The sequence below is a fragment of the Hippoglossus hippoglossus genome, chromosome 6 (assembly GCF_009819705.1).
Source record: "Hippoglossus hippoglossus isolate fHipHip1 chromosome 6, fHipHip1.pri, whole genome shotgun sequence".
Lineage (NCBI taxonomy): Eukaryota > Metazoa > Chordata > Actinopteri > Pleuronectiformes > Pleuronectidae > Hippoglossus > Hippoglossus hippoglossus.
Window position 1 is genome coordinate 6,747,954 of NC_047156.1, and position 11,714 is coordinate 6,759,667.

At 46.3% G+C, this 11,714-nt stretch overlaps 1 protein-coding gene across 6 annotated transcripts in view; it reads right to left on the reverse strand.

Moving 5' to 3' along the window:
* The window catches only part of srgap1a (SLIT-ROBO Rho GTPase activating protein 1a), a 78,671-nt gene extending 66,962 nt beyond the window's left edge, over positions 1 to 11,709 (reverse strand). For 2 of the 6 annotated variants that reach the window (XM_034588783.1, XM_034588782.1), the window contains exon 1: positions 10,948 to 11,707. In XM_034588783.1, the coding sequence (XP_034444674.1) occupies positions 10,948 to 11,011 (64 nt within the window). In that variant the 5' untranslated portion in view covers positions 11,012 to 11,707. Of the gene's footprint in view, positions 1 to 10,947 lie in introns of all 6 variants that reach the window. The other 4 variants (XM_034588779.1, XM_034588781.1, XM_034588778.1 and 1 more) reach the window with 4 other exon arrangements.
* Positions 11,710 to 11,714: the final 5 nt, after the last annotated feature.

Below are 11,714 nucleotides of genomic sequence, written 5' to 3' on the forward strand. Positions count from 1 at the left end.
ATTACACGTTTGTCAGACTGACGACGGCAGAGTTAAAAACTCAAGCATCCGAGCAAGAAGAAACTCAGTGGTACTCATGTTTCTTAAAATGACAGTTTAGTTTATATCCTGAGAATCAAAGGTGTCATCACACCACAGGTTTACTAAACTTCAAACATCATTGGCATTAGCAGTGAAGCGAGCATTTAACCTCATATTCACCTGGAGCTGAGTTGCAGTTGATGGATCAGCTTTAACTAATTCACTTGATGTTATAGTCCTGAATTAAACGTAGTTGGTGTCAGTTTGCATGATTTCTGCACACGGCTGTCGTGTCAAAGATAGTTTGTGTCCAGCAGAATATTCTCATCGTTTCCTAGAGTCTCAGCATTATCATTCCTTGAGCAACCTGGGAATCTCCATGCTCCCTCATTAATGAGGGGTCATAAAGACGTCTGTAGAGACAGGCGGTCATGTAGCGGTAGAGGCGTGCAAGTTAAAAGGTTTAGGAGTTGTGCGATCAGCCAAGATGACGCTGTGCACCAGCAGGAATTATGTCATTTCTGGGCTAGGAACGTCAGGAACGACGAGCAGAGACTAGACTCAAGTTTCAGCGTTCCTCGTTTTTTACGTTCTGACAGAGATACAATCATGGACTCTTTAGCTCTGTCAAAGTGATCCATCTTTAAAATACCAATGTTACACCAGGGATCATGATGCTTGGCTCAACATGGTAATGACTATCAGACATTTCTGTAACTTTCAGAAAATGAACAAACCCTCAACAACCTCACTTTGTGATTGGCCATCCGTGCCACCCGAGTTATGGAGAATGGCACCAGGGTTTGAACTTCGCTCTTGCTTTCCTTACTTGTTCTCAGAGCTGAATATTGCACAAACCAAAATTTACTTTCACCGTCAGTTACGTTTCAGACCGAATGTCCTGCAGCCTGTGGACCAGTGTGTCCCCTTGTCACAGTCCCTCTCACAGCCAGCAGGGATTGATTTCACACCAGGCATCTGCGGTGAAAGACAAGCTGCGGAGAATGAGGAAGTCAACAGTGACGACCCCCCACCCCCCACCCTTCATCACAGGGCACCAGAGGCCAAGACAGGCTAACACGATCAGCTCCAACACACCCACACACAACTCTGGGAAATGAGACGTTTTCACAAAAGACCTCATTTCCAGATAATTATAGTGGAAGTCAATATGGAGGAAGTGACAGAGTTACGTACTGTTATCTCCCCCGACCCACCCTGAGGGAGGCTTTAACTTCCACCCCTCCCCATTCTCTGAGGCTGACTCTGAGAGCAGACCCTCAGTTTGACTCGCAGGTGCTGCAATGACAAGTCTTCCACTGGGAAAAAAATGTCTGTCAGAAATATCTCATTAAAAGGCCTTTGTCATCTTCCCTGCGTGAACACGAGCCTGACATGACTGGACAGGTGACATCGAATGCCAGGTTCGCCTGCAGGAAGCAACGCCACACAGATCCACCCAGTGCTTTTGGATTACCACACGAGTTGAGCGCGGCCGGAGAATGTAATCGACCTCGGGGCAGCTGCTCGGAGCGCAAGAGACAAAGAGCGAGGAGGAAGAAAAGAACAGACAGATCAGCTTTCACTGCCCTTTGTTTCTCTACACCGCAGCGAGCAAGACTGGGGCTTTCTCTTTTTGGTCTACCACAGAGCCGGGAGATAGAGGCCACCCGTTCCTCTGTTCGGTGTGTGTCCAGTCATGCATGCCCCACACACCTAGCCAGGTTTCCATGCATCACGCCCCTCTGACACGCCATTAACCAGGACAAATCACAGGACCCCAGGGGAGAGGGTAGCTTCCTCCACACAGCCTGATTAAAAAGTAAGATATATGAGGCATGTCCACAGAGCCTGTTTCCAGCTGAGCAGCTGACACACACACAGAGCTGACAATTTGAATTGTTCAAAGCTATGATGATGCGTCAGTCATTTCTGTCCTCCTCCAAACGGAGATCACAATCTATAATTAAGGGATACAGGGACACACACACACACACACACACACACACACCCCACACACACACACACACACACACACACACACACACACACACACACACACACACACACACACACACACACATATACACTCACACACACACACACACACACACACACACACACACACCTAAAAGGTTATGAGAAAAAGGGCAGACCAGGACACCATCAACCTCGTTCTATTTTCAGACTAGTCCGATATAAAAAAACTAACTTTGCGTTGCAGCTCATGCTCCTATTAAGCTATAATAAAACAGGCTGTCAGGGAGTCTACAGGGACTTTTTGAAGAGAGCAGTGTGCTCCACTTCATCCTAACCTAAAAAGATCCACCCAGAAAAAGAAATGACACGACAAGGTTCTCCTAGAACTGAGCAGCAGCCTCATGCAGCGACGCAGCACTCTCTGTTAGGCCGGGTCCTTCAGGGGACGGACCAATGGTGCCACTAGACGAGGACTAGAACAAGCGACGTACGTTTCTTGAAATGTTCATGGGTGATAAAGAAAGCTGTCGCCGGGCAGAGAGCATGTGAGACTAAAACAGAGGGAGCAGTGTGAGTTACAACAGAAACAATTTACCGATTGTTTCATCATGGTTACGTACTCAAGAACTACATTCATCCAAGCATCAGAGTTCTACCACGGTAAATACAAAGAACAACATGAGACTCATTTGCTTAACCTTGGCAGTTCTTACGATGTGATGGAAACAGAAATAGGAATTCAGTTTATTAAGCTGCGAATATCTCAGGAGAGCTACACTTTCCAGGAACCTGTTGGCCAGTTACTTTGCAGTGAAGTTACACACGATTGATACTCATTAATTATTAGTTGGAACCGCCAAAGGGAATCCACAATCTCTGCTGTCAGCACGACCGGCAAATCCATCTGATTGAACAGAGCTGGCAGAGCGGAGGTCCGGGGACTCAGGTCAGGGGGCAGAGGTCAGTGGTTTGGTGACCAGTGGGTCGGGTAGTCGTGGACAGAAGACCACCAGCAGGGGGTCAGCAAGAGGATACACAAAGGGCTTCAGGAGACGGAAACCCAATACCAGAAGTATTGCATGGAACATTTTACTTATCGGCTTCTCGTATTAATCAGGCTGCTGTGTGGGTGGGTGGGTGTGTGTGTGTGTGTAAGTGTGCTAGAAATAGTTGATGACTCAGCTGGATTATTTGCTTTCATCTGACTGTAAACCAGAGGCAAGAAGATATGAAAGAACTATCAGCTATTTCATCTGTTGCATAATAACCACATGGCATGAGGTCTCATGACGATTAAATAATTGCGCTATTTCTGGAAACAGCTGACCAGCGTTGCAGAGAAGTTGGGGAGCTTTCAGGGAAAGTAGAAGCTTCATAAATACCCCAGAAGATAAAAGGGGGGGATATAAATACATAGCTTCATCTGTCACGTTTAGTTTATTTCAACGTTGATGCAAGCCATGGAGAAATTTGGGAACTGAGTGAGTGAGAAGGGACATGAAGCAGGCAAAGCAGGAGTGAGACTTTCCCCATGTGTGACCACGGGAGCGGGACACAACGAGCAGTAGTGGCTGTGAGAGATCTTTATCTGTAAATGGCTTTTTTTCCCGCAAGCACCCCACGTATGTGTGACTGGAACCACAGCATGGCTCCGGTTTCCATCACAGGGGTGGGGGGGGGGGGGGGGGGGGGGGGGGGGGGGGGGGGTGGGGGGGGGGGGGGGGGGGAGCGTGGCTCAGAGTTCAGGCCGGAGCTCACAAGACCTGCCTGTGGCCGCGAGAACACCACCAATGGCTGCAAGCTCGGCCCAGGCCCACTCCTGCTGCAACCCACAATGAGCCTTTATTGTGAGGGCGATGAGCTCAGAGCTGAGACCATGGGAAACTTTGTCCAGTTCCACTCTGCTCGACTAAAAACAGACCAGATATGGAGGGCGATGTGTCCACATTAAACGACGTGGACATTTCAGGGTGTCCGCAGCAATGACACTGCAATACAACTTCAAATAAAAGACAGAGCGTTGGCTTCTTTGCTTTGAGCTATAATCAGTCAGGCTAACAGATGCAAAAGAGATGCAGCCTCCGGTTGACGTTTCATTGATCGCTTATTTTTATAACGCCATTAACCCCTCAAACCTTTCCTCGGGGCAGCCCAACATAGCAGCCGTGCCTTGAGGGGTGGTTTCTCTAGCTATTGATTCCCTCAGGTCGTGGGGTCAAGGTAGAAGAAAGGAGAGTGGGGGAGGAGATGAGGGGGACCAGATCAGTAAATTAAACTTCTGTTCATCAGTGTTAAGGGGGTGGATAGGAAAGAGAGTTTACGAGGGTGGAGGGACAGACGCCGTGTGAAACTTTACACCTCATGGAAACTGCATTTAACATCACGATTTTATCAGATCCAAAATGATGTCTGAATTTATTTGTGTGTGTGTGTGTGTGTGTGTGTGTGTGTGTGTGTGTGTGTGTGTGTGTGTGTGTGTGTGTGTGTGTGTGTAACTTAGTTATGCTTACTACAATCACGTAAGCACCGCCAGGCTTTTCCAGTGGGAGTACGTGAAGAAACAGGAACTCCTCAAAACTCCTTGATTAAAGACTCTAGTACCTGAGCCAAGCAGCGAGCCACAGCTTGCGAACAGATTTCCACGGTTAGTAAAAACCTTTGACACAGAGAAGAGGAAGCCGAAGTGGCAGATGTCACATTGTTTAAGTGAATGCAGGAAATAAGAACCGGCGATAGTCTCTGCTTATAGCGTGTTTACACTCATCTTAAAAAGCTTTCGCCACCGCTTAATGCATAAAACGGCTTACGGCCGGCAGATGAATCGGCTGAACACACACAGAAACAGATTAAAACAAGTCAACCAAGTCAAGGCTTATGACATCCGCCTTCACTTATTTCTGCACTGACCTCATACCGTCCCTTCCCATCCCCCAGTCTCCTTCCTTCTAATCCAGCCCTACTGGGTGGCGGGCAGCAGCCTGGCCTGATGGTCAAACTGTGTCTGTCTGCCTTCCTGTCGATCCATCTGCTGGGCCCCAGCAGTGGATCTAAGGAATTAAAGTTGTCCAGGGAGAAGCCAAAATCTCCCTAATCAGCCTTAACCCTCCCTTTTTCATTTCACTGTTTTCCCCTTAGTTTTAATTCTTGTTTTTCGTTTTTTAAGCACCGTCCAATTCAATTAACACCCTGTACGTCTTATTAGCTAATGCACTGTAGCTACTCACTGAATCTCACCCAGCTCATTACCAGGCATGCTGGTCCCATGGAGGGATTCTTCTCCATGTCCCAACACCACCAGCAGAGAGTGGGGTTAGGGTTGGAGTTGGAGGGGGAAATAGCAGCAGAACATGTCATGTGCAGCCACTTCAGTCAAAAGAAGGGTTCACATTTCGCTGGGTTCATGGGTAGAACCGTCTCAGTTGGCGTCACGCTGCACTGGGCTTGATCTGATCCTTTCTGAGAAGAAACTGAATTAACCAGTGTTGGTTACAACTGCAGACAATACACAGAGCTTCTGGTTTTTGTCTTCAGCAGCAGTAGTGCCTCGTGAATTGCAGCCTTTTTGTTTGGTTTGGGGATGCGGGGGCATGGTCAGGGTTTGGTTTCGCTTCTTTTCTTGAAGGGGGAGGTGAGGGTCAGGGGGGGGGCTGCAGTAATGTCCTGGTGGCCTTTGTGGAGACAATGAAAAGCACAGCAGGGAACGTGAAACCTCGCTTGTGCTCGGTTGAGTTTATTAAAACTGCAAAAAGGGTGAGTGGCCACAGATGGTTCCGTCAAATAACTATTCACCCACCCATGCAAAACGCACACCCGTACACAAACAACCACTAACGGCACACCCCATACCACACCACTGGGTGGAAACATGCTACAGTCACTTCTCAAAGATGGGGCGGTGAAAACAGATGGTAAGTGTGTGAACGGTTCGTTGCTGCTCCAGGATGCGTTAGGATTCCACTGGGCTTTCAACCTTTAGCCTCTATTAACACCTCTTTTAGGGGCTTTTAGCAGAAAGCATCTCAGACCTACCAACATCCACACTGGACTATGAGGTACAACTAAACTGCTGCAGGAAGTTTAAAAGTGTCTGTGTCAGTAGCCTCTTCTACACAACATGTTCAAGGCGGGAATGTCAGGATTTTGTTCTGCCAGCACTGTTCATTCACTGTTCTACCTCTATGCCGGCAGTGGAGGTAGTTAAAGAGCCAGATCAATGCCTGTGTAAAATGGAAAGCCTGCATGGTGCGACAGATGCTGACACATAACTGCTCCCAAGGAAACAGTGCCCGGGAACAGACTGAGAATGTAGCTCACATGGCAGGAATGGTGTTAAATGCACCAGCGTGTTGTTATGCTCCTAAATTTCAGTTTTATTCTGAATAATTATTTTCAGTTTTCATTCAGTGGTTGGCTGGTTTGAAAACGACCTCGTTAGATTTACTCTAAAAACCAACATATGCAATGAACAAGTGATGGTGAATGACTGGGTGACACAGGACAACAAACCTAACTAGTAAGGTTGGTAACATTGTTAAGCAAGCAAAGTCCAAATAAAGATGGGCCAATTCATGGTTATACAGCAGGATTACCGTTTAAAAGAGGCAAGTGACAAAAATTGCTAAATTCTGCTTCTTGAAATAGCTTATTTATCTCACTAAGATGTTTTAATGAGCAAAAGATACACAAAGAAGATAGCCGTCATAGTCCAATATCACACACATTTCAATCGGCTTCAGGGACTCACTGTAGCAATGGTTCCCGAAGTTGTCATTTAACTTGTTTTCTTATAAATTCTAGATATTGTTTTTCTCTAAAAAATCATTTATAAAATGGTGACCATTTCAATATGTTGCATGTGTAAAACACTAAATGTAATCGAAGAAAAATATATGTAGACACATTTTAGCTTCCACTTTCAGTGCACCATGCCCTCCACATGTCTGATGCTGAACTGGATTTATGTCACTAAGATCCACAAAAGACCAGTTTAAAACATAATTACAGCTCAGATTCAGCACGTTCCAGATGTCATATTTGCACGACATCTGGATTGTGTGATACACAGTTATCTACACATACAAACTCATCTTCTGCCACACAATTATACAACAACAATTCCTTTCATTACTGATGTATAAAAATCAATGACATTTTGACCACAAGACAAATTCTGTTCATTTGAAAGATAATCACAACCACAGCACCTCAAGGCAGCTTCCTGCCCTTAATCCCTCTGCATACTAACATTTGCAGACCCCTCCCTTTGAGGACGCAGCAGAGCAGAGCTCCGATTTCAAACGACAGTGAGGGCAGGTCAAAGGGGCCGGGCTTTATGATGATGCAGGAGAGGACCCCTGTCAGAAGCTCAAGGGGTCCAGTTCGCGGAGTCACGACCCCCACGGACACAATCAGCGAGCCACACACTGACATCAGACCAACACTGTGCCCGAGACTAAACAAGGGCAGTGCTGCTTTGCCCCGATCCACAGACACAGAGCCACGCAGGGCATGCAGATGTACCCACGACCTTAAAATGGCTTCAATTGAGTGCAGCCGATGGGCACCGTGAAGCAATATAACAAATTCCACTGTCTTAACCAAATCTTCTTAATGTTTTTGTTTTTCCTAAAACGAGCCCAGTCTTGATGTAGATGCCAATTAAAGCAATTTGCAAAAATGTAATTCCGGTGCCACAGAGCTTTTTTTGGAAAAGGAGCGTTTCCTTGAACCGTCAAAATGCCATCAATTCTTATTTCCTCTGTGGGAGGGTGAAGGATAAAAGTAGGAACTTAAGAGGTGACTGTCAGCTGAATGAGAAATGACAGACTCAGAAGAGCAGTGTCAACCATCATAAGGAGGCTTTCAGACAATCACCATAGAAAATTACATTAAATTCCTCGCATCTGCTGACTTGAATAACAATCCCTCTCACTGCGACTCTGGAAAACACTGAAATTGGGTGGGTATAAAACAGCAACTCAGACAGAAAGGCTGCTGGATAATTGGACGGTGGCACATGACCGTGGTACATATGTCCCCTATAAAAAAAAAAACAGGAAGTAGGGCTCCAGGCTATAGATGTGGCTGTGCAAGATGAGACAAATCTAGTAATATTGAGTATTCGTGAAAGATATTGTGAGAATTAGACCGATTTTTCAGCAAGATACAGACGAGACCCAGGCCAAAAGATCTGACGTCAGCTCCAGCTGGTTTCCGGGCTGCTTGTTGTTCAGCAATCTACCTCTGGCTATCACAGCTTCACTGCAGATGTGCTCCCGCTCATTATCACTGAAAACTCTTTCACTCATAAAACACTTAACAGCTGCAAGATCGGGAACAGAGCACTTTATGTTGACTGGAATCAAAAGCCATGTTACTACATTACGAAGCATTTTCCCCGCTACTAACTGCTGAATTGCTAATGAGCCTGGCAGCGATTATTCCCAAATAAACAGTGTCTGTGTTTGCAGAAGTCATCTGACCTACTTGTTATACAACAAGCATAAACATATAGGTTTAGTAGAGATGATACACTATGTCTGAATATGTCTGCCCATAGTTTCATAAGATCTTTGTGATAAAGTCAAAGAGAAGAAGAGAAGAGCACCCGGAAGGTTCACACCTCTGCTAAGGCTGATTGGCCACGATGACCACATTGGATGAACAAGTTCGGAGATCAAATTTATGAGGACAATTATCAAGATACGCACTAAATCGCATCTGTTGACAGATATAAGCACTCAACAACATTTTTTCATCAATATCTTGGCATTATTTCTTGAGAATTGGGAGAAACACACAAAAATGTCCCAAAAATGCATCAACTCGACTCCAAAAGTTAATGGGCTCTACCTTGATCCATATCCCATCAGTCCACCAAGGTTCAGTGGTTTTTGCACAATCCTGCAAACAGCAATGGAAACATAACCTCCATGGCGGATGTAATCAATGAACTGATATGGAGGACCAGTGATGTTGCTGGGGAGGAGCTGGTCTCTCCGACAGTGGTGTCAGGATAGGACGATGCTGTCCAACTCACAGGATATCTTGGATAACGTCTCCCACCCACTCCACGACATGCTGGCTAAGCACAGCAGTACATTTAGCTACAGACATATTCCACCAAGATGCACCACAGGAAGTCATTCATGTCTGTGGCCATCAGATTTTACAGCTCCTCCAATACACTGACCATAATTTATTACAATAACCACTTAGCTGTTATATATCACAATATAGACAGTATGAATGTAGAGCAGTATAATCCACATAACACACATTGTATATACTTCTCATCTATATTACATATTCCTATTTATTATAATCTTTTATCTGTATATATATATATATATATATATATATATATATATATATATATATATATATTTCTATTCTTGGTTGGAGCAGCTGTAATGAGACCCAGTTTCTCCCAGGGATCAATAAAGCAGATCTGATAAAATAAAGCACCCTTCAAAGTGACTACCCACAAGATATTTGCATTGCAAAACATACCGGTAGAGTATTTTATGCAAATAACTCCCCGCTACCTGTGATGTTCTCTTCAGTTTGATAAAAAAATATATCCCAACAACAATATTTACAATGCACGGCAAGCCGCAGGGAATTGCCCTCAAAACCGAATCCTGCATCTTCAACAAAACAAAACACCGTAACACTTATTAACTGGGGCTCCGGTGGTCCTATCAAGCAACAGCTCCTCTCATCATCAGGTTGTTGTTGTTGTTATTACCCCGCTGGGTTCTGCGTGACAAATGGGTGGCCTCGTAATCTCCCGTTCAGGATCCCCGATGACTGTGCATCATCCCCTAATATCGACTAAAAGCCCTGAGTCACTCTCACCGAGAGAAGAAGGGGGGGGGTGATGAACATTCCTTGCAAATGAGCACTTGTGCTCGGCCACATGCTGTCCTCTAATTCCTCGAAGCGACATCGACCCCCTTCCTCCTCCCTAATCCCAACTGACCCCTGCTCACCTACCCCCCCCTCCTCCTCACTGTCCTGTGGGTTTTAAGGTTGGATGGGGGTGTGTGAATAGGTGGTATTTCAGCGTGCTAACAGAACCGGAGAGCAGAGCTGAGTGGCTCGGGGCCATATCCCCATGGTTACCCCTGGAGCAGCTACTGCCTCTTTCCTGTGCTGGGCGGACTGGGAACAAGCCACCGCTCTGCTCTGCATGTATGTGGGGCTGCTTGAATGGGGACACAGGATAAGTTAGGGTGGTACAGTATCAGTGTGGCGCCTGTAAATCACCAACTTAAATCAAGGCACCAGGGGGCAGGAGTATGTGGCATCACAGAGGGTAGAGGACAGCTTAAATAGAACCCAAGCAGGGGCAACCAGCTCTTCTGATGTGCCCCTGAGCAACACACACACGATCGCTGCCTGAACCTTTGCTCCTCAGTGGCTGGATCCTGCTGTGGGAACAAGGCGGCAGCTCCAAAAGGCTCATAACAGGTTGTTAACAACATGATAAAACTGCACCAGTCCAAGTAGTAATGGCAGCATGTGTGTGCCAGCAGATAAATTGAGGGAACTTGATTGGACAAGCAGGCTGAGTGCAGATGATTTGATTGGTGAATGATAGTGATCTCCAGCTTTTTTTGGGGGGGGGGGGGGGGAATGAGCTGAGCACTTAAAGAGGCTTTCACGTGCAAAAGAAGTAAAACAAAAGAATTAAGAGTCACACCTGAAGGGAATTAGCAATTCCTTTTATTTTGGTAATACCTTTCACCTCCATTGAATTGCACCCCTGAATATTTAATCCCATAAAACTGCACTATGCCAGTTTATATTCACGTTTCTATGAAGATTGGTTATTTAAGTTATACATGTTCCCGTCTGCTTTGCAATAAACACATTTAAAAAGGGGGACAACTTTTTCCAATGACTCATGGCCTCTCCCCAGTCTCTAAACATGTCTCTTACCTTTCACTTGACTCTCGTAGTCCGCGATTATCTCTTTATCCTTTTTGAACCTCGGCGTGGACATTTTCGTGTCTTCTCGTGTCCGCACGGCCAAACTTCTTGCGAGGAGGAGGGAAGAAGTAAAAGAAAAAAAAATGTTTGTCAACAAGCGGGATCCTACAGGAGCCGACGCATCCCCCCCACCAATACGCAGCAGCAAATAAAATTTAAAAAAAAAAAAAAAAAAGACGCAAGAAAGTCACGGAATCGGAGCGCGAGCGGGTTTAACTCTGCAACAAGCGAGAGGGACGCGGACTCAGTCCCTCATTGTTCCGCTTCCCTGTGGATAAGCGGCGGATAAACGCGGCGGGGCCGATGCGCAATCCTGCTCCAACCAATGGATCCACGCAACTGCAGGAGCGGCCGGCGCAACAGCCAACAGAGCTGCGGCTACCACAGAAGAAGAGGAAGAGGGGGGAACACAGTCGTGAAGTTTCACAGTCTCCGTGGAACGTTTCCACAGCTCCGCGTAAAAGTAGTGCGCAAAACGCGTCCGGGGAAAAAAAGGGGGTCTGCGAAGTCGGATTGAATCGTGCGCGCGTGTAGTTTTTCGTAGTGGTTTCCCAGTTTTTTGGGAAACACGCACACTCACACTTCCTCTCCCCCCCCTGGCTGACTGGTTGTCCCTCGACGGTTTCTCCCTCTCTTGACTCCCCCCCCTCCACACACGCACACACACACACGCACAGAACTCCCAGCAGGCTCAGAGGCAGACGGGGCTGCGGCGC